This window comes from Acomys minous (assembly GCF_964271855.1).
Source record: "Acomys minous genome assembly, chromosome: 4".
In the NCBI taxonomy this organism is placed as follows: Eukaryota; Metazoa; Chordata; class Mammalia; order Rodentia; family Muridae; genus Acomys; species Acomys minous.
This window is the reverse complement of record NC_140486.1, coordinates 107,060,193-107,087,763: the sequence shown is the minus strand read 5'-3', so window position 1 is coordinate 107,087,763 and position 27,571 is coordinate 107,060,193. Positions and strand designations below refer to the sequence as shown.

The 27,571-nt window shown below is 39.0% G+C and overlaps 1 protein-coding gene across 1 annotated transcript in view; it reads left to right on the top strand.

Annotated features, from left to right (window-relative positions):
• CPS1 (carbamoyl-phosphate synthase 1) overlaps positions 1-27,571 on the top strand; it is a 111,658-nt gene that overhangs the window by 44,487 nt on the left and 39,600 nt on the right. The window contains exons 18-22 of the mRNA XM_084778981.1: positions 1,226-1,436; positions 2,872-3,070; positions 4,995-5,171; positions 8,174-8,292; positions 26,547-26,688. Of these exons, the coding sequence (XP_084635107.1) occupies positions 1,226-1,436; positions 2,872-3,070; positions 4,995-5,171; positions 8,174-8,292; positions 26,547-26,688 (848 nt within the window). The remainder of the gene's footprint in view (positions 1-1,225; positions 1,437-2,871; positions 3,071-4,994; positions 5,172-8,173; positions 8,293-26,546; positions 26,689-27,571) is intronic.

Here is a 27,571-nt window from a genome sequence, read left to right as displayed (position 1 = left end):
AAACAGGTAGATAATGGAAAACAATTCAACAGTAAAGAGAATTACCATTGAAGCAAAAAGATAAATATACGGTTATGAGGAAAATTAGGTGGTATAGTATCAAGCAGGTCAATGCAAGAACATATTTTACAAGAGCTTTCTTTGTAGAAGTATTAGTTCCTATACTAGGTCAAGAGGAACTAATACTTTACAAAGAAAGTTCTTGTAAAAATATGTTCTTGCATTGACCTACTTGATACTATTCTATCTAATTTCCCTCATAAAACTAACATTTAAAGGGAGAGATGATGCTAGCTACTTGTGGGTGGGTGGCAACTCTGAATGATGCAAATACATATTTAGTTCTGTACTGTCTTGCACTGCAGAGCTTGGTACCTTTAGTGATCTATGTTAAGCAATTGTGAGTGAATGTACGTTTAGGACATTTAAGTGCATTTCATGAGCACGGCATTCTGAAGTCATTGTCGTCTTTGAACTTTACAGCTTGGGATAATTTGTCATATGTGTTTACTGTAATAAAGCCATATTCATTCATACGGACATGAAAAAAAAAAAAGAATGAAGGTTTAATTTGGGTTTTGATCTGTTGACACAAGAAAAATTAGACAACCCGACTTAGTTATGAAACCTGTGTGGGATGGGATTATGTGGCAAGGAGGGATAAGAACGTTGAAAAACTTTCAAGATGTTAACTGATGAAGAGAATGCGAGGTTTGTGTGTCTGACAAAGGTGGGGATGGGTTTCTTGAGGAAAGAGGAGCTGAACGTGGTTTTAAGCAAAAGGTAGGGGAATAAGGACCCTGGGCTTGGGAATTCAAAGGCCTCATGTGGGAGAAGAATGAGGATGAGAAGGGAGAGAAAAGAGAGTTGAACCAGCCTAGGTAAGGAGGAGTGAATACTCTATGAAGGAAAATCTTGAGACACAATTTGAGATGAAGGAAGAGTAGCTGAAAGGACCGATGGGAGTCTAGTCAGCTGTTCAGTATGCTTATCAGCTAGATGAATGTGGCTGAAGCTGGGGGAGTGTGTTCTATAAGCAAAGTGTCACAGTCATGCTGGCCAAGCAATGGTTATGGAGAATACCCGCTACCTCGCCCGTATGAATGTGAATTATAAACCATTCCTCAACTCTTCAGCCTACTCTAAAATGCCTTATGCCGTTTTAGTCAGTCAAACTGGCTGTCGAAATATGCCAGCAAATAAGGAGTGCTGCTTGTGTCGACAGGTGACTCAGTCGTTGTGGCCCCCGCCCAGACGCTCTCCAATGCGGAGTTCCAGATGCTGAGACGCACTTCAATCAATGTTGTTCGCCACTTGGGTATTGTGGGCGAGTGCAACATTCAGTTTGCTCTTCACCCTACTTCGATGGAATACTGTATCATCGAGGTGAACGCCAGGCTGTCCCGGAGCTCTGCCCTGGCCTCCAAGGCCACTGGGTAAGACCAGAGTGGTTGAGCACCCTTGTGATGTCTTTGCAGGTAGAAATGAGTAATTGACTGCTGGTGGAAGACCATTCTTTTTTTATAAAATCTAACCCCGCCCTTTCCTGTATGTTAGTTTCAGAACATTTAGAGAACCCCAAACACACTGTTATTAATGAGTTTGCTGCCAGGCTGAGACTAATGGTATTTCTACTGACTTTGTTTGCTAGCTAATCATAAACCAATCAAAATCTGGGTGGTCAAACAGGCTGTAAAAATATGCTTCTTTATTGCACTTTGCAGATGTTGTTAAAGAGTATTAATCTTTAACATTGATCTTTAATTTTAGTTTTCAACTGCATATACAAGCGGTTGATAAAATATACTTTATTTAACTCAACACTTCAGCATACATTTTTTAAAAATTTTGGAAATGTATGTGATAAGTCATACATAATTGTCTATAAGGTTGTAATTAACAAATGATTTAAAAAATCTTCCACAAGAATAAACAATATAGGATCTTTCCATGAGTAAATGTTAGAACCAAATAAGTAAATTCACTGTCCCCTTACCAGCTGCTAGCAAGCACAATTAGAAGGAAAGTAAATAAAACCTCTCATTTCTAGTGATATTTTTAGCATCTGGCATTTAAGTTATATGGCACTTAAATGAGGAACATACTTATTTCTTTAGTACTTTTATCTAGCTACCCAGCCATGCAAGGTTGTAGTGGTGTACACGGGAGTCAGAAGACCTGATTTCTTGGTTCATCCACTGACTTGGTGGATTTGGGCATGGCACTTATTTCCTTCAGTTTCCTTGTCTGTTAGACGGAGACTTGTACTAAACAACTCACATCCAATTCTATAGCTCTATGAGTTAGTTTGTCAACTAAAATTATTTGAACTGGCATTCCAGAGGATAGCCACACTTCCAGAGTGCTAGTTCTTACAAGATCCCCAAGTTCAAATATTTAGGGATAGAACCAGGGCTCCAACTTGCGAAGTTCATGTCTTTGACACCTTTATGACACACCCTAGCTCCGGCTGCCTCCTTAGATACAGATTTGAACGCGTCCTCTCAGGGAATATTTTGTAGATTCTAATCTGAGTGGACGTTAAACGCAGGTAGTGGAAGGAAAATCTAATTTATCGAGAAACCTATTGATTTCTTGTTGAAGGAAGGCGGGCTGGAGGTTGTAGCAATACAGATAGGGCTTAAGAGTGGATTCTCCACCGCTGTGTGTTTTACCATGAATCACGGTATTTCATAAGTGGCTCGTAAATATTTATGTGAAGCAGGCATCAGACGTGTCTTATACCTTGAAGTAGACCAATGCCAGAATTTTAGAGAAAGATTCATTTGTGTTTGGAGTTGTTTTCACTTCTTATTGCTCGAATAAAAACAACAATGAAAGGGCAAACTAATGCTGCCTCCCACATTACAGCTACCCACTGGCATTCATCGCTGCCAAGATTGCTCTAGGAATCCCACTTCCAGAAATAAAAAATGTTGTATCTGGGAAGACGTCAGCCTGCTTCGAACCCAGCCTGGATTACATGGTGACCAAGATTCCTCGCTGGGATCTTGACCGTTTTCATGGAACATCCAGCCGAATTGGCAGCTCAATGAAAAGTGTAGGCGAGGTGAGTCTGGGATCTGGTACCCTGTTCACTTTATATTGGCTTTCAGTACTCTTGCCAACTCCTTAATACCACTGAAAGTCAAAAGGTTGCCTGGATACTGGGCTCCTGGCTGGAGAACATCCAGAAATTTCATTTCGTCCTTAATGTTTTAACATTACTTCTTTTGAGGTTTAGTACACGTTGTTCATTACATGATAGTCTATGGGTGCAAAATTCTATATAAAGGTATTATATATGTATATATGTTATAAAATCTCCCAGGCATATATAAATATAGCTGAGATGAAATATGTTTTTAATCAAATCTAGAACATAAAACAGTACAAAAGAAAACAGAAGGGCTGGGAAGGCAGTGGGCAAAGTGTTTCTTGCATAAGCATGAGGACTGGATTTGGGTCCCCAGTAACCACATAATGTCAGGTGTGATGGTGTGGACCTGCCATCCCAGCACTAGGTGGGGATTGGGTTGGGAAGGTGGGAACGTGGAGACCATTAGTTTGGCTGTTCCTTGGCAGAGGATCCCTGGCCACCTGATTTAGCTAAATGGCAAGATTCAGGTTCAGTAAGAGATCCTGTCTCACAAAATAATGCAGAGCAGCAGTTTAGGAAGTCATCTCGAAGTCACACTTTGGTCTCCACAGCACATAAATCATCAATAGGTGCATACTACACACCTACATATCTACTCATGGACATACCACACACATACAAATGCCACACACACACAAAAATAGTGTAATGTACAAAAACAGACAACTGGCGTGAAGTTAAACACTTGATTTCTGTGCATTTGTGTGAACTGTAGCTTCCTTTTTCTTACACGTCACATTTTCACACTTCTATAGTAGACAGGCAGACTACATGAGCTGCCACGGGCCTTCGAGTGCAACAAATTCCAAGCTGAGAAAGCACAGGGGAATATTAATCTCCCTTTCGCTGAACTGAAAGGCCCGGATATTTTGTTTATCCTTGCTCCCAGGAAGCTCCCCTTACTTCTAATTACATTTAGGGCAGCTTAAAAAGGTTATCTGCTTGGAATTAGTGATATTTCAACACGTATCTTGTCACATAGTTGACACGAAAGTTTCATTATTTGTCATTATTAGTGTGAGCCTCAGTTTACTTGGGGAGTCATGCAAGTTTATTGAAGGTAGTATTGTAACAATTGATATTTTCAGCCAGAGCCAAAACCTGCAGAGCAATTTACTGTTCCATGGAGAGATTTGAAGGCAGTGCTCATCCACTAAACTAAATGGGTAGGCTACAAGGCCAGATTAAATTTAGTTTTGTGTATTGACTTGTTCAGACTGATTTCTTTCTTTCTTTCTCTTTGATAAGATACAGTTAGCTGTAAATATTTTAAAAAGACATATAAAATTTGCCGCGGTGGAATTTAACCCCCACCTACATTCAAAATCATAACCTATCTGTATTCATTATGCATCTCAGGGGTCTAATACTTAGCTACAGAAAGGCCAAGCTGTCATGGATCCTCACTGGTACTCTTCAAGGAGTCTGTTTTTGTGTTAATATATTTCTTTTCTCCTTATTTGCTTTGGACTCTAAAGGCCATTGGCATAACAGGTCTTTTACAGGGAGGGTCTCTATTCCTAGCCATTTTGTTCCTCATTTTAATACTATTATGCTTCAGAACAGGCGCGGGCAATGTCTTCCTTAGTGTCGCGGGGAATCACAGCTACATTCACTAGCTGGTAAAGACCTAACAAAATGTTAAAGACCCATTGCACTGAAGAGCTCGGGGAAGGGGAAGAGGAACTCGGAAGCAGCAGCCCCGAACCTACTGATGCTCTACCTTCTTTTTGCAATTGTCAAGTTTGGGAAAACGTTACACACCTAATCTTGTCAGAAGCTAAGCACACGTGAGGTTGTTCTTTCAGTATGAGCACTTATGTGTCTGTTCCAGGTCATGGCCATCGGTCGCACCTTTGAAGAAAGTTTCCAGAAGGCACTGAGGATGTGCCATCCATCTGTGGATGGCTTCACTCCCCGGCTCCCAATGAACAAGGAGTGGCCAGCAAACCTGGATCTGAAGAAAGAGCTGTCTGAACCCTCCAGCACCCGTATCTATGCCATTGCCAAGGTAACCCCAGGCAAGGTATCTGGGATGGCCTGGGTTTTTAGTCAGCTTGGCAAACAGCCAAGTGCTTGTGATGTGCCTTCTGACCTCTCTTGTGTGCGACATCCATCGTGTGCACTTGCACTCTCTGTCTCTCTTATGCACATATCAACGCATCTCTCTCTCACCTCTGTCTCTCACACACTTTCTGAATTTCATCAGACTGTTCTTCAGGTTGAGTAAGAAATTAACCTGAAGCTTAGGCTTAAGGACATGTTGATCTTTTAAAAGATAACCACACAGGCAAAATGAGCCTTCCTTTTAGTATACACAGCATATCTTGAGATTTTTATGGCACTGACTTGTCCTTTCTTGTCACCTCTATCAAATGTTCCTTGAAAATGTATGAAATTATATCTAGAGAGGAAATTCATACATTGGTATCATATAGTATATACTACCAGAGACCTTGGCATATGCTTTATGCCTTTTTCTGTGTTTAAACATTAGGCTAGCTCGAAGGCTTTTCCGTGTAATTATCTCATTGGTGGTGTGACTTGTAGAACAAAAAGGTGCTCCTTTTCCACTTCCACCCCTTAGTTCCTTTTCAGGCAAACGAAGCGCTGTTTTAATCTCCCTTCATATTTACTGTGCTTAGGGGTTTGAAGTTTCAGCTCATCTGATTTTATGAAAAGTGACTTGGGCAGCTGGAATCTGTCTGGTCAGAAATCCCTACATGGCTTTTTGACATTTAAGGAAGCAGAGGCATTAATCCTCCAACAGTGTCAAACCACACTGGGTTCACAAAGCTCCCTTGGCCATTTTGTGTGTGTGCGCATGTGGGATGAGCTAGTGAAAATATGAATTTTCTCTAAAGGAGAAACTGGACCTATAGAAAGCCTTGGTGGCCACAGAAATATGCAGTTTATGACTTGAACTCACTGCAACTCTTATGAGCCTATTTAGTGACAGTCCTGCAGAGAGCTGACAAAAAGCAAGGGATATTTCTTTCATAGCATCTGACACACATCCTTCTCATTCTCATGGTTCCTGTGTCTAAAACAGTTAAGTCCTGTCGTCATTCTGGGAGAGACTATTTGATGAATACTTTCTAATCTTTGAGTTTCAAAACTGATGTTTTCCAGGAGTGGTAGGGTACATTAACAAAGTGGTATTTTTTTCTAGGAGGCCATTTCATTGTATTTATCCTTCCTCTCTTGGTCTTTGATTTAAAAAGCGATCCATGACATTCATACATGTGGGAGTAGATGTGCGAATACATAAATACATATATAGATATATTTTTCCCCTCAGGGGAAGGGAAGTAAATGGATTTTTTTCCCCTTGAGTCCAACAATCATGTTCCTGCCCCTTCAAGCAGATGAGAAAGGACAGCACTTCCTAGTGCCCAGCCAGGCTGTGAAACCCAGGCAAACCTCTCATTCTGTTCTAACAGGACTTACTTACAAAGGGCGGGGGTGCAGGGCAAATGCGTGGAGGTTCCTCCTGCACAGAGCACGCTGTGTACAAGCAAAAACCGCGGGCTCGGGGATATAAATTACTGTCTGCCAGAGTGCTGGGGCAAGGAACTGATTTCTGTTTGTTCGAGGTCATCATTACTGTTCATTTCCACAGCAACCAAGAAGGTGGTGATTTTTTGACAAAGAACGTAAGGACAGTGCAGGTCTGAAAGGGAAAAAGAATGAAGGGAAAGCGTACATCTCCACCTGCGTTCACGCTTCTCAGAAGAGGGCAGCATACTCTGAGGTCTTGCTTTTGTGGCAGCCTTATTTCTGGGCGACTGGATCGTCTCTTCTTTAGATTTGGGGAGAGTGCAGGGCATTAGTTTTGATCTGGAGAACATTAGAGCAACCTCAAATGTGTTTGGGGGTCAAGATGGACTTCATGGCACTTGGGTAAGAGGGCACGATTGCAGGGCAGGGAGATGAAGTCTCAAGACTTATAAGCTTGCTTCACTTCAGAGGCAGGTCTGAACTGTGGGTTCTCCATCCTCAGAGCGAAATGGATACCGGATTCTAGGCCTTTCTTCATTTTGCATCACCAGGTGTAATATTTATTTGATCTGTAAAACATATGAGTAACTTACTTTCTATGCACCTTCTGTTGTTAATGCCTGGCCGTTTTTAATCTCTTAGGGAGTAAGACCAATGTAGAGCTTAGGGGAGTCATCATGATTCAGTGAAGAATTACATAAGAGCCATAGAAACAAAGTCAGAAAGTGAGGTGACTTTGAGCGTTTTCACTGAATGTTATTCTAGTCAAGTGAACTGAGAACCATGGTGGGGCTCAGAACTTACAACCATGGACATTTTCATAGTCGGAAAAAAGTTTAAGAAAACTAAACCTTACTTGTGTGAATGTAACAGCAGAGTTACAAGTCAGGAGCATGATTCTTCTGAGTTTAAAAATATGAAGTATATATGAGTATAAAAATATGAAATAGCTTTGAAATAGGTAATGTGTGTTTATTATTATCAATGGGTATATGTACATTTGTGTAAATATAAATGATAACAATGGCAAGTTTTGAGTTGGGGAGATTTGGCTTTGAGAGTTAATGGATTTTTGCTAGCTCATTCAACTCAATGACTAGTGAGCATTCGGCTTTCGAGAAATCGTTAATGTAAGGTTAAGAAAATGGAGGGAGCTGCCTATAGCGCAGGGTTATAATATCATTAGATCCTTATTAATTCCAAATAGATATTAAGAAGTAGTAACCTGGTCAAATAAAGAGGAGCAGATGGCACCTACTGAGACTGTACTGAGCACACACTACTCTGGTGATTCAAGGAACTTCTTCTGTATGACGTTTGTGGGTGTTGGTAACAAAAGCATCCTGCTTATTTCAAGGGATGTCAGTGATCCGGTTTCCCATCTCAGGTGGTAGTCTGGTCCCAGACGTTCATAATAACACCTAAAGAAATGGCTCTTATGTTTTCAATTAAATAAGACTCAGACATTTAGAAAATGGTTGCCAAGGAAAGTGTTTGTTCTTCTTCTGGCAGGCCTTGGAAAACAACATGTCCCTTGATGAGATTGTGAAGCTCACTTCCATTGACAAGTGGTTTTTGTATAAGATGCGTGACATCTTAACCATGGACAAGACGCTGAAAGGGCTCAACAGGTAAGAGGATTGCCTTGAACCACTCTATAAGTTTTCAATGTGGTTTTTTAGTGGTGCTCTTATACAGCTCGCCAGAAGTCGGCTTCAGTCAGCTAAATGATGCCTACATTATGAAAAAGGAGGCATAGTCCATGAATGATGGCCAGTTTCTCAGATATACTTTGAAAGGCATCTACTAATACTTTGAATCATTTTCTACTTTCCTTGTCGGCATCAAACATTGTGATTTTTAAAACCTAAGTCTTTTGAGCTCAGAGCAATTACAGTATGTTCATAAGTATGTGTTGATTTACATATTGTTAATAAGAAACTCAACAAATGATATTCTGATTTTATTTGTATTTTCTTTTCAGTTTTGAAACCTAGTTCTGCTTTTTTCTTTTTGATATATGCATTTATATTATTACACATATATACAATAAACTGCCTACAGCAAGAAGAACCCTGAAATAATCAGGAATTATATAAATGTTACAGTCATAGTGTTTTGACTATTTGTATTTGGCAGCCTTGAAGAAAATATCTTTCCTATCTTGGTGCATCCAAAATTCTGAATGTAGATCAATATCTATCATATCTCTTCATCATCAACTTAAAATACCCATCTAGATGTAAAAACATCTTAGCCTCGGAACAATTAAGCTTAATTGTAAAACTAAACTATCTGCTCTTCAGTCCCATCAGAGACCTGAGAAGGAATAAAATTAAGTATCTGAGTGTACAAAGAGTGCAGGTTAGCTGGATCCACCTAGTTCTGCTTTTAACATTAACCTACAAATCGCTCTGTATTGATAGGAAAGTTATTTCTCTTGAATTCTACTGATATTATTAACATGGAGACTTTCAGTTCAGCATATAAATAAGTCATGCTCATGTGTCTCCCAATAGCCTCTTTCCCTCTGACTAATTTACATTTTTATGTCTTTATTTCTTCATGGCCATTTAAAAAAAACTTTCATTTCATGTTGAGAATATTTTGATAATGTCAGATTTAAAATTTATCGTTTTTAATTTTTATTTGAAGGCTGTCTATTGGGTTGTCTCTGGCTTAGACAGGGTTTATGCATACATCTTTGAAAAGAGGAGCATCTATTACCAAATTAAGATGTGAGGTCCTCTTTAGCTTCTCTCCCTAATGCACAGAAACAGACTAATGTTGGACCAAACTCTCATCTCTCAGCCTAGGAATATACTTAGAGAAAGAAAGATTTGGTAGTATAAGTTATTTTCAAATGACTTGAGGGAAATGCAGACAATTTAATTACATAAACCGTTGAGGACAATGGAAGTTCAGGAACGGGGGTTGCTCATGGGATAGCAACTACAAGAGATAATGGAGCTGTTACATTGCCTAATTGAGCTGTGGACATAACTGGCAGTGAAACACCTGCTTTTCTTTTGAAATAAGATTAGTCTTTTAATTATACTCATGTTAAATTCTTGATTTTGTACATAGGGGTTTTGGCAAACAAAGATGAGCCTGGACACCATTGCCCGCAGCCATCTTTTTAAGAGCTTGTGCAAGATGAAACAGTAGTCAGCAAATAAGACAAGGATGGAGCCTATACATCTGTCTAAGGGTTTCGCTGACTTAGGGTTTCTGTTCTTGGTTTATGACGCCAGCAAAACCTCCATGTTGAAGTATAGCCTGTTCCATGGTTCAGTTTAAGGCAACAGATTTCAAAAGCCTATGAAAGCACTACAGTGAAACCACACGAGGGCGCCAGAAACTCACAGTGCGCCAAATAGACCTCGAGTGGAGACTAGCAGATGCTATTGTGATTGAAGTGTGCATTTGATATTCATTCTGGGGTTTGTGTGTGTGTGTGTGTGTGTGTGTGTGTGTGTGTGTGTGTGTGTGTGTGTGTGTGTGTGTATGAGAAGGGGGGGAGTTAATGTTCTAATTAAATAGTTTTTGTTACATCCAGAAGTCAGGTTAAGATTCCAACTAAGCAGAAATAAGTGTATTATAAAAGAAAAAGTCTTTGGAGGATAAAAACAAAACAAAACAAAACCCCTCATTGCTGTAGGCTACTTAAAACATCATCTTGACTTAAGATTCTGTTCCAAGCATTTGCTGGGATTTTGACATTTTTAGCTTCTATTTTTTCTGATATAAGTGCATTCATAACAAATATTCTTTCCTTTGTTATAATGATCTGCATAAAGCTACCTTAGAGCATGTAATAATTTTAAAGGTTCTAAAGCATTATATCTTCTTGTATATATATATGTTTTGTTGCTTATTATAGCATGAAATCTAAAGACCTGTAGTGAGACCCGAAAGACACTAAACCTAAAATCTCTGTTATTATCTGAGAGATACTGTTTGTACTGTTCACTCTCTTTTGAGTTACATTGATTGAAACAAATCCCAATGTGATAAAGTTATAAATATTAGATAAACAAGAAGAGTGGATGGCCACCGAAGCTAGCTGTCTCAACCCTTCTATGTTATACAAGGCTCTGAGGTCAAAAGGATATGAAAGCTGACTGAGTCTAAGTATTTGACACTCAAGTTTCCTGGCCTAATTTTCATTGTTCTTACTGGTATCCTGGGCCATGAGATCTTTTATTTCCCTAAAAGCTTCTCAATGTCCAAGAAGATTTAGTTTTCATATTATGCATAATTTTCAAAATAATAGGAACCCCTATCACCCAGCTGACACCAGGAAGTAGTAGGCTTTGTTACTAGCTTGGATAAGGGCTGAAAAGACTGGTTCCTCTTTTTGCCTTTGCATACATTTGTGGTTTACATGGTTTTAAAATCTTAATTGTTCCCATGTTCAAAAATCAGACTCTGGATGTCGGCCCAGGAGGTATTTATTTATTTGATGTATGTTGAGAGGATTCCAACATTTTCCTGCTTCTGCATATCTCTGGTGCCCATGCACTCAAATCCTTCTGCAACCTTCATGTAGATTTCTGGGGAAACAGACAGCGAGGGTCTCACATGGGAGAGGAGGAGAAACGTGAAACGGGGATAAATATGGAATACTTGATATGGGTTGTTTCCTCTTGTCCTTTCCTTATGTATTGAAGATATACAGGCTGTGGGGTTATATATTTTAATTTACCACACTAACCCATGTGGAATTATAGATTTGCTACCTACTATGGCTTCATACACTACCAGCTAATTTATGCATAATAGTTTCGATTGTGAAGCTCAAATAATAAAAGAATCAAAGCCAGGTGCCCAAGGAGAGTTTTACCTTCTCTCCCTGAAATTAAAACTGTAAATAGCTTTAGACATATGCATTGAAAGGGCCATTTAAAAAAAAGATATTCTTTGAATTTGCTGATAGAGCTTGCCATATATCATTCCTTTACTTTATTTGTGATATATTGTTTTAATACTGAACTTGTCTTTTAAGGAAGCAATGTTGGTGATGTAAACACTCTCATCACCAAAGGTCAATAGCACGCCATTGTGACAATGAACCTAAATTTTTTCTTTACAGTTAGTTGTGCTGTAAAGTTCTAAAATCCAATAGACATATTCCCCATAGAGCATACTGTCACCCAAACTGGTGGGCAGCCTGTTCCTTCTCATTTCACATAGTCCTACTGGTGTCTTTTTATAATCTATTTTATTTTGGTTTCTTATATCTCTACCTACTTTCACCAAACCCCCAATACTAGGTAGGAGAGAAAGAAGGTTAGAGGAGAAAGGGGGCAACATTCTCTAGCTATTTCCAGTTGTTTAGGGTCACTAGGTTTTTTTTGGAGGAGGCAATACCAATCTCAGTCATCAGGATATCTAGCAATCCAGCAAGCCAGAAATAGCAAACACAACCAGCATCAGCCTTCTTCCTTCTCAGAGAGCCCCTCGAAGTGTTCTCTTCCTCTCTCTGGGATCTGGGATTTATACCCTCTTAGAGTACTCAGTTTTAAATTATATGCATCTGGCAAAGACCATGCCCCTCACCAAGCTGCAAGAGGCAATTGTTAGCTGTGCACAAATTAAAAGCAGCCCCATATCCCACACTCGGGAGTAAAACAAAAACATAGTTACACAACTGAGTTTTTAAAGAAACTCAAACTTCCATTACATGGAATTCTGAAATGGAATTTAGAATTTAACTCAACTCTCCAATGCAATGTACTCATGTATTTAGAGTATGTGTGAATGACCACTGAGAAGGATGGGGCAAAGTAATTGAAGCAAGGTGCTAGTTATGGAAATAAGTGATGTGTGAGTTATGGCAAGGGGCCCCCTTCCATGAAAGGTGGCGGGAAACATGTAACATGAAATCCAAGCCTTCATTAGTGTGATTATTTGAGGTAAAATGTGTTGATCATCAGATCATTGTCTTTTAATGCTGCATACTTATCTTACCAGAACCCAGTTCTGATCATTGGTTCATCAACCCATGAGCACAGTAATGACACTTTGGGAACAATATCCATTTTTTTTCTAATTTAGATGATAGACATTATTTAGACAGCTTCAGAGAAATTTTCCCCCTTCCTACTTGTAATCACTGACTTTTATTTTGTCTTTATTAATTGCTGATGAAGAATACAAACACACACACACACACACACACACACACACACACACACACAGAGAGAGAGAGAGAGAGAGAGAGAGAGAGAGAGAGAGAGAGAGAGAAATTGAAATATAGAGGTCTAGTACTTTATCAATCCCTATTAACTGCACATCAACAGATCACTACACATTGGTAGATTGTCTTCAAGGAGTTTGAGAAGTTAAGACTATTTGAAATTCTAGTAGAATTAAACATGTACACATATGCATATATAGACATGCGTGTTTATCGTTTGCAGATATGTTAGATACCATCTGGAAGATTACATGTAATAAATGCTTCCACCAGAGTTACATTTGCCACTAGAGGCATGGTAGGCCAAGCACCATACAGCTAGCACCTATGATAAATTTTAATTATATTAGCAATGACTAGACAAACCCAGGCTCAGAGATCCCTTAGCTGGGATGGCATTGCTATAATGAAATATAAGAAGGATTATTTGTGAGCAGGAAATATTTTAGGACTGTATGCCCCAAACATTTTATTTATAGCATCAAAATGGATTGAACAATTTTCAGTTGAAAGGCAACCATAATATTTAAGGAAATATGAACAGGTCAGAGAAATGATGAGTTCCTTTTTTATCCTGTTTCTGCTGCTCTGAAATTGTGTGTTTTCAAACACTATTCGTCTTTTGGAGTCATTAGATATTTCTAATATACCACTCCAAGGATATTATTCCACCTACCTAATTTAGAGAATTTATTTTAAAAACTGAGACATTTAAATTAGAGAAATTTAAAAACATTAAAAAAAAAAAAGATCCTGGCTCCAGCAAAGCTGCATTAGGCTTCTCAGTTTTCCTTCAGGTGAATGTTTTCAAGAAGAAACAGCCTGTCCATGTTAAGATAGCAGATGGAAGGCTTCCCACCATTTATGGCAATTGCAATTTTCCTGGAATTTTTGCCCTCTGGCTTTTATGCCCAGTGATGCCATTTATGTTAGTCATGTTGGAGATAATTGTTTAAAGGAATTTGTTTCCCACCATTTTAGATGCTCATGTATACCTAGTGATATGGAATTTAGACTGTGTAAACATTAGACGCTAAGGCTTGGATTTATTTCTCTATGAATGATTGACATGCATCTGCTAGTGGCTTACGGAAAACACAGAAATTACTTTTATTCAACGTTCTATGGGCTTCTATGACTTTTATGCTACACAAATTCTGATAGTATTAAGATTTCTTCCCTTTTCATCTCCCCTTACTGTTATAGTCAATGAACTAAGCAAGGGGAAAGTACAGTTTTCAAGGGTCCGGTTTTTACCTGAACTTTACTATGTTTGTGTGATAAACTATGCCCATTGGTGGGTGCTGAAAAAAACCACAGGCATGCCTATTGCTTAGGGAAACAATCTCAGGCAAGCCTAGTGAGTTCTGCTTGGGCATTCAAGTGGTAAATTGAGCTCAGTAAAGTCAGCCATTTCCCTGCAGCCACAAACTTCTGGCTGATGTAATAGTGCAGGTGTCACCTTAGCCGGAACAGTCCCATTGAATGCCCTCTCCTGCACATGCTGGCTTCTATTGACTTTTTATTTAACTTGCTCACAAGGCATGGAAAAAAAAATCAGACAAGAACACTTTGTGCTTACGTTTGATTGAAGCTTCCAAGGGAAAGTGTCGTCCTAGTCGTTAGAACTTACACGTAAGGATGAGATTGTCAGTACTTTAGTTCCTGGTGTTAATTTGTAGTTTCTGGTTTAAAATATTAAACGTAGTAGTAATTCAGGGAAATTCCTATGAACATAACATAGTTGCCTGTCATGATTTGTTTATTTTGGAATGACAGATGTTTATGATAACTTATTCTTTTGGATGTGGAAACAGGATGGGGGCAGTAGGACACTTTAGTGCAATTCTGATTTGATTCCCAGAAAATGGTTTTATGTCACTTTACAGCAATACCAATTTACTGTATTTCTTAGGGTTTTTTTGTTTGTTTGTTTTTTGTTTTTGTTTTCAAGACAGGGTTTCTCTGTGTAGCCTTGGCTGTCCTGGACTCGCTTTGTAGACCAGGGTGGTCTAGAAGTCACAGAGATGCCCCTGCCTCTGCCTCCTGAGTACTGACTGGGATTGAAGGCATGCACCCCCACTGCCTGCCTGAATTTCTTAGTTTAACCCCAATTATAACAAATGCCTCTATCTTATTTTACTAGGCTGATGTATAAGTTGCTGAATGTGACATTTGAAGTGTTACACATGACAGGAAATCCACTGCTCCAGTCATGACATATTACTATTCTGTGTCTTTAGACTTCATATCCCTAGCTACCTATATAATGAATCTCTTAAAATTTTTTTCTCTTGTTCTTTTGACTTTCTGAGAGAGTATTTCAGGAAGGCTCAGCATACCTTGAACTCACTATGTAGCTGAAGGTGGCCTTGAATTCCTGATACTCCTGTCCCTGCCTCTTAGGTGCTGAGATTAGAGGTGTGTGCCATCTTGCCTGGCTATGGTGAAGTTCTTTGAGAGTAATAGAATTGAATCATACTTAAACGAGAATATTTTTTCTTTAAAACAGGATTATTGCTATGGGAAATTTTATGTTTCTGAGCTAATACAAAAATGCAATATATTTTTAACTAACCTTTATGTTTTTAGTGATGAGATAGGATATTTTAAATAATCTCATGGATGTAATATGACTATTATTTTAATTAATATTCTACTTAGTTATACATGATACAAAACTTTACACAATACATTTAATGTCCTAGAACACCTCATTTCTTAGTTAAATAAGAGTTTCACAGGTTGACAATAATTGGGAAGTTTTCAAGTGTAGAAGCATTCTTATGATTCTGGCACAAGCAAGTTGTTTTATTCAAAAGCTTGTCAGAATGATATTCAGATAATTCATAGAATGTATTGTATTATTTACATTTATGAAAATTAAAATCCTCAAGTTGATTAAAAAGCACTTATACTCAAAATGTATAAGTATGAATTTATTAATATCAGCAATTATTAGTTATCTATACTGTAGTGTGTCTAATTGCAGTATGATGAGCTAGGCATTTACTTGATATCATTTTCCTTTATTAGTAACCATGTTTACTTATTAGCATTTATTAATGAATATTTATTTGCTACCCATTTTATGCACGATCTTTCATTAGGTCTGGTATCACTTATTGTTGAATAAATTTTAGTTACTGACCTGGGCTTATAATCTATATTAAGAGCTACACATAGATAGGCTTCATTGGTGGACATATTAAAAGTGAAAATGCTAATTTAGGGAAACTTAATGAAGACTAAAACTTCAAGACCTAATGCTCTCACCCACATACCTCCTATCTCTGTATGAGCGGTCTGTGAAGAGCTTCATCCTTATTTTACTCTGTGAATGAGGCCCCTCGAATGCTTAAGGTACTTCCCCAAGGTTTCACAAGTGGTTCGTGCTGGAGTCCTGTCTGAGTCCAAGGGAAGTATGCTTTCCTTTAAAATATTCCACGGCCACAGCAGCGGCGTGAAGAGAGAATTTCCTACCAAACACATCCACAGGCGCTCATTTTCAACAGTCTGATACCATGTAGAGAGGGGGTGGGGAGGAGAGAGTGGAAGACAATGGCGAAATGTCCACTGGTTACAGAGAGATAGGAGGGAAGACGTAGGTACAGTGTGAGGACCGTGTAGTGGGAGAGGAGAAGAATTCTACTTAGGAAGTGCAAAAGTATGACTGCTGCTGTATTTTATGCTAAGCTTAAAGAAAATGAGAGTCTTCACCATTCAGTGAAGACCGTGTAAAAGCAGAGGCTAAACTGAATGTTTAACTATTTGACCATCAGTTGTAATAGTTAAAGCTACCCAGTACTATTGTTCTGTAATTATTCAATGCATTGCATCATTCTCCAAAATTACAAATTCCACTAGTGGTAATAGTAAATATGCAACTATATTAATATACATTTTAAGTTAAAAATGTACTACTTTGTGTGTGTGTATGTGTGCTTGTGTGCATGATGTGTATATGCGAGTAAAGGCACATGCTGTGGTGTGTGTAGTTAGAGGGCATCTTTCAGGAGTCAGGTTTTCTCTTTCCATGGTGGATTCTGGGATTGAACTCAGGTCTTCAGGCTTGTGTGGCAAGCCCCTTCATGTGCTGAGCGATTCTACTCACTTAACGTACTTCTGCACTAGTCCTGTCATAATAAGAATGCCTCTCCATTTGTAAGAGTATAAAATAGTGTTCATCATTCTAAGGAAGAACATAAGTCCAGTCAAAGGAGTTTGAGTTATCTATTTGGCTTATATTTTTGTGGGAATCAGCATAAAGAAAGAAATTAGTAAAATTTATATGATAATATATCAATTAAAAAATATTAGTGATGTTAATGAAAACCAGAATTTCTCAGCTGTGGCAAAGAAAGGAGAAAGAAATAAAACACATGATTCCTGACCGCCTGAAAGAACCAACCAAATTACTAATTGCAAGATGGATAGTCCAAGAATCAAACTGACTGTGGTGGGAGACGCCATAAATCAGCATCGTTAGGTTCTAATTTTTTTCTAATTATCTAGGAAGGCTCTAAATGAGCTGTTTACTAATAAAAGAAGCATTGTTGAGTTGTTTTGATTTCCTAAATAGAGATTATATACATGTCAGCATTTGGTACTAGAGTACTTACAGGATAAAGCTTTTCTAGAGAACAGGCAACATTTTTATAATTTTCCTGAAAAAAAATCTACATCTTCAAGCATGTACATTTTTAGAGTTTTTGTTTGTTTGTTTGTTTTGTTTTTATGACAGGGATTCTTCTCTGCATAATCCTGGCTGTCCAGGACCTTGAACTGTAGCTCAAGCTAGCCTCAAAATCAGAGATGCACCTGTCGCTACCTCCCAAGTGCTGGGATTAAAGTGCTACCACACCTGGCCCCATTTTTGAAGTTTTTAATGAGGCATTTTCATAAGAAAATTTCCAATTTTACTAAAGGATCTGGTTTACTTGGTAAAGAAGCTTAAGGCAAAACCCAGATATTGTTTGTAATGGAGACACCTGCATTTCTCTTGAGACCTTAAACACGTGTGCTTTACATACGATGCCGCTGCGAAATAGCACGGCCCCATTTTTTATGGATGGTGAAACTGAGTCACAGCAGGGTGTGTGTGGCATCCTTTATGTCCTGCCACCCCGACTCAGTGCCCCGCCTTCATTTCTAGTCACCAACCCTTTCCGTAAGCATTTCAGAGACACGGCTTTTAAACAGACAGTTTGGCGATCAGGTCTCTTCAGCTGTCATGTTGTGACTGCTCGGTTTTCCTGCTGGAATAGTTGACCTCACTTGGAGTAGAAGTACTGTAGTAAATATGCCCTTTTCTATAGCTCTTCTGGGGAGCATACAGGGAGCTTGACGGGGAACAAGCTCCAAAGGCCATCTTGAGAAGACGTAAACAGAGTTTTTAAAGGCATGGAGATCTCAGAGGATATCCTTTAAAACGTTTGCTTTATTAATAGTAACTTTTGACATATTCACTTATCTGTATATACGGAGAATAGTGCATGAGCCTATTGAGTAAAACAATAAAAGGAGAATGGTAATCAAACTGGTAAAATGACGGAGAATGTTGAGTGCGAGGGTGTTCTGACCTGGTCAATAATACCCGAGACGCCATAACAGCGCATAAAACCACAGAGGTGGAGTATGCCTCATGTTGGTACCCAAAATGCCCAGGGACATTCCCTTCACAATTCCAATGTCCATTTCCAAAGAGTGAAAACTATAACGTTCCTCACTGCCTGAAGGGCTGGATGCAGGAGTGAGACCTAGGATAGCTACGTAGGTGGCGGGTGTGGCTCTAGGAGACTTTCTGGTTAGCGCTGATGAGCCCTTCCCACTTTCCTTTTCCTCATCTTGTTTCATTGTTTTCCACTCTTTTTGTTCTTGCAATTGCCTCGGTGAACCACCTATGACCTTGCTGGTGGTGTGCTGAGACTGCACCTGTGCGTCGTTCTATCTCTTAGGCTTCCCTCCCTCCCCTGTCCCCTCCCTTCTTTTTCTTTTCCTTAGCAGAGATGGAGATTGGCAGTATATTGCAAGTTTCCAGAAGTCAGTCAAAGTCATGTATGCTTTGAAGTTGGATGCTTGTTGCTCAGTAGGACATGTGTGATGTTAAAAAAAAAAAAAGCACTCGGTTGAAGCATTACCTGGTTTTAACATAAAGGATCTTCAAACACACTTTTTATTGAAACAACAGATTATAAATAACATCAAAGAATACCAAGTCTTGGTTTTCTGCCAGGGCTTTGGATGATCCTTTTTATTTTTTTTTAATCTGTGAGATATAAATTTGAAACCTATATTCATGGAGAACAGGATTTTATTTACTTAATCTATTTTTGTGTGTGGCGGTAGTTTGAATTTAAAGTAAAAGTTAATTGTGTTAATTGAAACTAAGGCAGAACTCCATGGTATGGACTTTGCCTTTGGCTCCACTGACTCAGGTGAAGGCCATTGGAAGTTGGCTCCACTGACTCAATAAGAACCTTTTAGATATACTTAGATATATGATGTTCTTTTTTGTTAGTTTTTACTTAATTTTCATCTTTATTGAATCATAGGCAGAGACATAAAGAGCTCAAGTATTTTCAGTGAATTATCACTGATAAATAAAATGTGGTATATAAAGGATTGTAATTATAATAACTGTACTAGTATATTTGCCATAATTAGTAACACACACACACACACATACACACACACACACACACACACACACACACACACACACACACACACATATATATATATATATATATATATATATATATATATATATATATAAAATCTCTCAATTATGTAATTATGTAGCTCTGGCTTTTCTGGAAGCCATTGTGTAGACCAGGTTAGCCTCAGACTCACAGATCTGCCTGCTTCTACCTCCCTAGAGGTATAAAGGCTTATGTCACATCACACTTGGCCATAATTAGTACTTTGGTATTAATATTCCAAGGAAAATTACATTATTAAAGTTGATAGAATATGCGTGGCCTTAACAGGTTGGAGCTGATATAGTATTTCTGAATAACCAGGGAATCTAAATTTTAGTTAAAAATGAATATAGGACTGAGGATGTTTAAAAAAAAGTGGTAATATATTTATGTAGCTACCCAAGGCATTGCATTCAATCCCCAGCATCACAAAATAAGCAGAAAATTGTAAAAAGGAAGACAGGTAATAACATAGGATAAAGAAACTAGAAATAGAGTATTTAAAACTACAGTATCATAAGGAGCTGTTAGTGTAGTTTTTATCTTTTAAGCTAAAGCACAGTTTCACAGGATGCTGTCTGTTGAGAACCAGTACTTCTGACACGATTGCCTCAGTAATGCCAGCTTGACTCAGATCCCACTAGATCAGTTCCAAGATGCTGTGCTTTCCTGTGGACACTGGATGAAGGTTTTACATTCCTTCAAAGACCCCATTGCTACAGAGGAACACACCATGGTACTATTAGAGAGGAAGACAGCTTAATAACACTCACCTTGCGGTATCCTCTTTTAATCTTTTGCTTTTCTGAACAGCATTCATGATTTTGCAAAATATCTTCTGTAGTTCTGTTAAGGACTCTTTGCCCAAAGGAAGGAAATGAGATGAGAAGTAATCTTTCCACCAGTGGTATTAATATGATTGGAGCATGGTATTAATATTTCCAGATGCCAAAAATTACTAGCAATGTTGTGCAAACCCGAGGGAGAAGTAGACAAGGGTTTGGAGGATGAGGACCTGCCAATCAATTCTTTTTTCTTATTAAAACTGGGGTCCCTTACTGAGCAGCATGACTATTGAGCTCCCAGCTTCCGCCTTTTGTTTTTCATAAGAGAAAGGACAACAATTGAATTGCAGGTCCATCCCATAATTGTAGGTTGAGCAGGGCACTCATTCTCATATGAGAGCCTGTGTAATATGGAAGGAAATTTGTTTAGTATGACTTGTGAGTTGGTGGATCAGAGACAAGCAGTCAAGTGGCAGAGAGGACCCCTCAAGTGCACTGCTCCCCTGGCAATTGCCATGCTGCAGTCGCTCCTCCAGTCTGTTAATAGATTTCCCCAGCTGCTCTGAGCCAGGTGAAAATTTCCTCATTAAGGAGAACTTATTCCATTTCCTTTCATCATTTATTATTGAAGACCAAGTGTGAGTGGAGGAAGTTTCTGAGATTACAGGGTAGAATTTTAAACAACAACAATAACAACAGAATCCACACTGGGAGTCTGGGAAAGAGAGAGAAAAGCTTGTATTGTTTATAACCCAGAGAACACACAAGAGGATTCCTGCCAGAGAGGCTGACCCATAGTGTCTAACGAGTAAAAGATTACAGCAGAGTGTGTAAAAACTCCCACTGTCCCGGTTTAAGATGTTTTACCTCTAATTCTGCGCTGCCAAGTAGAGAGAAGTTAGGAATTTCAAGAGAGCTGTGCCTCAGCCACCAGGTGGGTCTCTGTTTTATCAGGTAGATTTTACTATGAGATGATAAAAGACTGCTCTTTGTACACTCTACCCTTGAACTGTGGGTGGGGCGGGGGAGAAGCAGGTTGGGGAAATAAAAGTTGTATCTGTTGAAGACTTCCTTACCCTGTCTTGGCAAATATGTCTGTCAGATATATTGGGCCATAAGGCTGAAGATTATGCTTCATTGTTACAGAGAGAGTTTGGGTGACTGATCAGGCATCAAACTGTGCCTGTCAATGTCTCGTGGTTCTTTTTGCTGTAGGCAGTTTATTGCATATATGTATATTAATATAAATGTACATGTAAAAAAGAGGAAAAAGTTGTATCTATAACATATTTTAGAAGATATACCTCTGTAATATAGATTTAGTATATATATGTTTAAAAATATGAAAACAAACCAGATCCAGCTCACACACAAGTCAGTAACAGAAGGGTCATTTATCGCACACATTTAAGAGCCCTGCACCTCAATGCTCTGAGCTCACTGGTCACCAGATAGCTGGGTACAATGCTCCTTTGATTTATAACAGAACAGAAATGGAGCATCCCTCAGTGAAGGTGTCAGAATACAGCTTTGAATGCAAATTAAGCAGTTATATTTCCTTTAGTAATTACTGTGCTTTGTGTATGTTCCAAATGAAGATTTTTAAATCATCTTTTGGAAAAATAAAATTGCTACATTCCTTTTCCATAAATAGTTTGACAGGAGGGAGGGAGAAAGGGAGTGAGGGAGGGAGAGAGAGAGAGAGAGAGAGAGAGAGAGAGAGAGAGAGAGAGAGAGAGAGAGAGAGAGAAAGTGAGCATAAACTTCTTGAGATGATGATGAAAGTTTTGTTCAGCAGACAAAACATAGGTGTGGGCAGAAAAGCACCTGGTTCCTCTAAGGCTGTTCTAGGGAGATGGTGCCTCTGAAGTTGTTATAGGGAGGTACATGTTTAGGACAGTGGTTCTCAGCCTTCCTAACACTGCAACCCCTTAATACAGTTTCTCATGTGGTGGTGACACCCCTACCACAAAATTAGTTTCATTGGTACGTCATAACTATAACATGGCTACTCATATGAATCATAATGTAAACACCCGTGTTTTCCAATGGTCTTAGGTGACCCCTGTGAAAGAGTCCTTGACTCAGAGGGGTCTAAGTAAGGAGTAACCCTACCTCAATATTAGCAGGATTACTCATCCTGACTCCAACTCTGAGGAAGTTTAACTTTATTTGATTCACTGGCCTGAAGCTAATGATTCATGTCTTAAATTGTCTCCTCTCTTACATTATTGTAATGAGGCACAAAATAAAAATTTGCACCAGAACCGGTTGGAAATAAAGTTAGTTTTCTTCTGTGTGCAATGACATGCCAGCCCACCATTTTTTCCCCACAGAATCAAAGATGGTGGGAGACAGAGCTATCCTGTTATCTGTCTTAGAGGTTAGATTACTTGTAATCAATCAGGCAGCTTCCAACTTGGGAAGGGCAAAGCTAACTTTGCCTGTCGTTTTAATTGCTATGGTGGGTTTAGGATTAGCCTCGGTTTCTCAGTGGAGAGGACTGAAAATTGCTTTATGATGTTTCATGTTTAAAAGTAGAAATTAATAGCCGAGTGTCCATGAGTGAAATCCTATAAAAATCCTTCATGGACTTCACATGAACATAGCTACCTATTATTTGCATGCATTTATGGTATAGACACTGATGTAGTAATAGTCAGTCTTCTTTGAAGAGCTTTAATTTTCAAGACATGCCAAAATATCATGTCCACTGTTGACCTAGTTACTGAATAGTCAGTGTTAAAAAGTTCACTTGTTTACTATGAATCAGCTCATGAGCCTAAAATATGCACTGTGCAGTTCTAGCTTGATGCATTTGCTTCAAAATTGTCACCTGGTAAGAACTGCACAGAGCTTACTTTAGGCAGGGGTGCCTTTCAGAACAGCTCCTGTATAGTACAGGCACACTAATGGCTGTTTGTCTATCTCCAAGACACTGTGACCACTTAGAATGTAAACATTTTGGATTTTATCTCCTGTCATTCATTCCAGAAACATGCCCAGGCTCATCAAGCATGAAAGCACCGGTGACAGGACAACAGTGGACATGCTCTGCTGCTCCCTGTTCAGTTTCCTATGCACGTTCTAGCTCTAGATTATCAGGAGATTGCCACACTTGCCACGATCCTGGCTGCTCTAGGTTAATTCACATACGGTTGCCCTTGCCTGTCGAGTGTCTGTCACCGTCTTCACCTATAGAGAGCTGAGCTTTCTTTGCATTTATCTTCTCAGCCCTCTGCTGCCATCAGACTTCTCACACGCAGCCCCCTACCCACTATCTTTTCCCTTTCACCTCACGTTGTCCCATGTAGCTTATCCCTACATGAGTCAGTTTGAATCTCCATCATCCCTTGGCATCAACTATTCTTTTGTATTTCCTTGGGCGTCCAGCATAGATTTCTAGGAAGAATATTCTATGTATTGGATAGTTGGGTAGAGTGGCTAATAGCATTGGGTGGCTATTAAGCAAATTGAAATGTGAGTGGCTACAGATGTAAATTTTAAGTTTATGAAAAAGCCAGTTGACTAGAGGATTGCATACCATACAGCACAGCTCTTGAGCATGTAGCAAAGGGCTTACCGTACCTCAGTGTCTAACAACAGAAGTATAAGTAGTTCAAAATTTTTCTCAGAGAATGTGTTTCTGTAACAAAATACATGTTGAAACCTGTGTATGTTAAAACTCTAAGCAGCAATTAAACAGCAAATTCAAGGCACTGGGAGCAATGTCCTGATTAGAGACAGAAGGATGTTTAGGTCCAACAAGAAAAAGAATAGACTTGGGCAAGTCCAAGACAAGATAACCTACACCAAAATTGATATTAAAACCTATGAAAATAGTGTGTGAATATTAATGAATTAATATTCATTAATTAAAAGGTAAAGATTAAAACAGGTAAAAGTGCAAATGATTTAATTCAGATATATTCTTTCTTAGTTGAGGGAAAAGGTTTATTTCTAATACAGTTATAATTGATTTCTTCTTGTAGATACTCCCTAGTCTGTTCAGAGGCGGGGGGGTGTCCAGGATATAAGGAAGCAAACTTTCACAAGACAAAGTGTTTAGCTATGGCTCTCTTTTGGACTTAATCCACTCACAATGGGAGAGGATGAAATACATATTGACAAATACCTACTTTCTGTGAACACTGTCTGGCACTGAAGACAGTACACATATGAGAGATGAATGCAGTAGCCTCAAATGCTCACATGTGTTTTGGGGACATAGAGCATATGTTTCATGTTAAAATGCACAGTGTAGATAGGAAATGCACACAATGTTCACAATATTCACTGTGTCTATTTTAACACACTGCATTTGTGGCATGTATTAAAGTTGTCTAATAATAGCACTTTTACAGTGCGCAGAGTTTTAAATGATGTCTTTAAGTTTTTATACTGCTCCCTTGCCACTTGAAATAATTTACTTTAAAACTATTTTATTCTTTGATCTTTGATAATTTCAAACATGTCTTTATTTTGATGACTTTTACCAGTCACTCATGGCCCTCTCTTATCCTCTCCCGTTCCTGTTGACTGCTTATTCACAAAGTTCCTCATTTTATGTCTATTTTAAAATTATTTGCTTTGATTCTATACATATGAGTATTTTAGCTGCATGTATATATGTGTACATGCGCATCATGCGTGTGCTTGCCTGGCACGCGCAGCAGTTAGAAGATGGCTCCTGATGCCCTGTAACAGCAGTTACACACTGTGTGAGCTTATGTGTGTGTGTGCTGGAACTGAGCTCAGGTCCTCTGCAAGGGCAGCAAGTGCTCTTAATGCTCTTAGCCCCTGAGCCTTCTCTCCAACTCCATGTAGGTTTAATTATGGTCGCTTGCCTGAATTAGAACTGGGCTATTTACTGGAACACAGGAAATTTACCAACAGCTATCCTCTTTCTCAGCTACATTCTGTTAGATTTTTTGCAAAAAATGTTTTATTTAGTAAGAGCAAGATCTTCTGCTACCACTTTATGTTTCAGTTTCATTGTATTGAATATCTAACTGCTGTAATTCAATTTTATTGTGTCAGCTACTGCTGGCAGCAGCCCTCAGGTATTGGGTAATAGATGGTTTACAGTAGCATTTTATTTTTATGCACCTTAGCTCTTTATCAATTATTTTTCTATTGGTTTTGAAATTTAGTTAAAAGGTGGATTTAATCACGTTGTGTCTTTTCTGTTACACCAAAACCTACACTAATAATTTTATTTATTTAATAAACATTTGTTAAGTGCCATCCATGGGCCAGATAATGTGCTATATTAGAAATAATCTGAGACAGGAGTGCTTTATGGAGAGAGTGTGCAGCGCCGTGTAATGTTGGAACACCCAAGTCAAGGAGATTCTCGTTCCACACACATGAAGACCTAGAGTAAAATTCAGACACTGGGAAGAAAAGCCACAGATTTAGGAATCATCATGTAGCTAGATTACTAGACCCCATGACCAGTGGATAAATATGCAGAAGGATGAAATATGGTCTGGCTGGAGTAGGTGTCAAAAAGCAGAGCCTTGACAAAAAGGGACACCAGTTGCAATGGATATAAAACAAGGTAGGGCGTGGTGGCACACTTAATCCCAGCACTCAGGAGGCAGAGGCAGGCAGATCACTATGAGTTCAAGGTCAAGTCTGCAGAGTGAGTCCATGTCAGCCAAGGCTGCACAGAGAAACTCTGTCTTGAGAAACCAAACCAAATCAACCAACCAACCAACCAACCAACCAACCAACCATTTAAGTAAATAAATGGAAGTCTCTAGTTCCAAACATGAAAGTTCATTAGAACCATTAACAGAAGATTGTAAAGAGATCTAGGGCGGGGGAGACAGAGGGAGGGAAGGAGGGAAGGAGGGAGGGAGGGAGAGAGAGAGAGGGAGAGAGAGAGAGAGAGAGAGAGAGAGAGAGAGAGAGAGAGAGAGAGAGAGAGAGAGAGAGAGAGAGAGAGAATAGGCTGTGAAACCTGGGGTTTATAGAGATGCCAGCATTGCCCATGTCAGAGGCCTCAGAAGGGCTGGGAGATTTATGGGTTATATATTTAAGTATTTTTGTAACATAAAGAGACATGAATATGCTAGGATATGGAATATACAAGGATATTTAGTACATTTGAAATGAAACAGTTCACTATTTCTTATGCTCCTTGTGTTTGGTCTAAGCTTCAATATTTTTCCCCCATTAAATCCCAGTGAGTCTGTTACAGAAGAAACCCTGAGAAAGGCCAAGGAGATCGGGTTCTCAGACAAGCAGATTTCAAAATGTTTAGGACTGACTGAAGCCCAGACAAGAGAGCTGAGATTAAAGAAAAACATCCACCCCTGGGTTAAACAGGTAATGCGACATCTCTTTCTACTAAGGACTTCTGTTTTGAAATGTAGGCATCATTTCAGAATAATCATTAACGAAGCGTGCTTAGAAAATGAGCCCACTTTTATTTGACTGATGTCCACGACATTCTTAGGTTTACTCAGCACAGTGGTGAATCCCGCATAAAGTGAAAAGGACGGAGGGGCAGTGAGATGTAAAGAAAGTATGAATCCTATGCTTTAAATAAAGAAACCAAAATTATCTCTGCTTTTGACCTATGTCCAAACATATATGTAGCGACAGAAACCTTGGTGTAATAATATATGGATCCGTATAGGGGCTGAGCCCCTGGGGAGAAAAAAAAATCATTATCTCTTTAGGCTCTAACTTCTTAAAAGGGCAACGCTTTATTTTAAATGCGCTATCATTATGGCTCATTCAGTATTCATTGTGATGGGGCTGGATGTAAGGACCTCATCTATTCATGACTACCACAGGTGAACATTCATAGGTATGCCACTTGGTTGGCCTTTTTTTCCTCACCTCCTTTTAATGGAAGGAGTTCCTTGGCTTAAAGTACCACCAGCTGCTCTTTGTCCTGTGGAATCATTGACTTTTCTCTGCGGGCTCAGGGCACACTTGGAAGTCCTTAGGTCACAAGCTGGATTCTAAATATTTTTCTGCTCAGCGATTATTACCTTTCTTCTTTCTTGCCAGCTTTGCACCAGCTTGCCCTGTCAGCCCCGTATTCTTGCTCACTAAGCTGAGCTAGTGGCCCTTGAGAGTAGAATTGATTCATTTTCTCCAATTATGTCCAATGAGTCCAGATTCCCCACTGCCTCTTTGTGCTTTATGGCATTTGTGTTACCCATTGATGCTACCACTAACTTAAATCCTATACATTGAT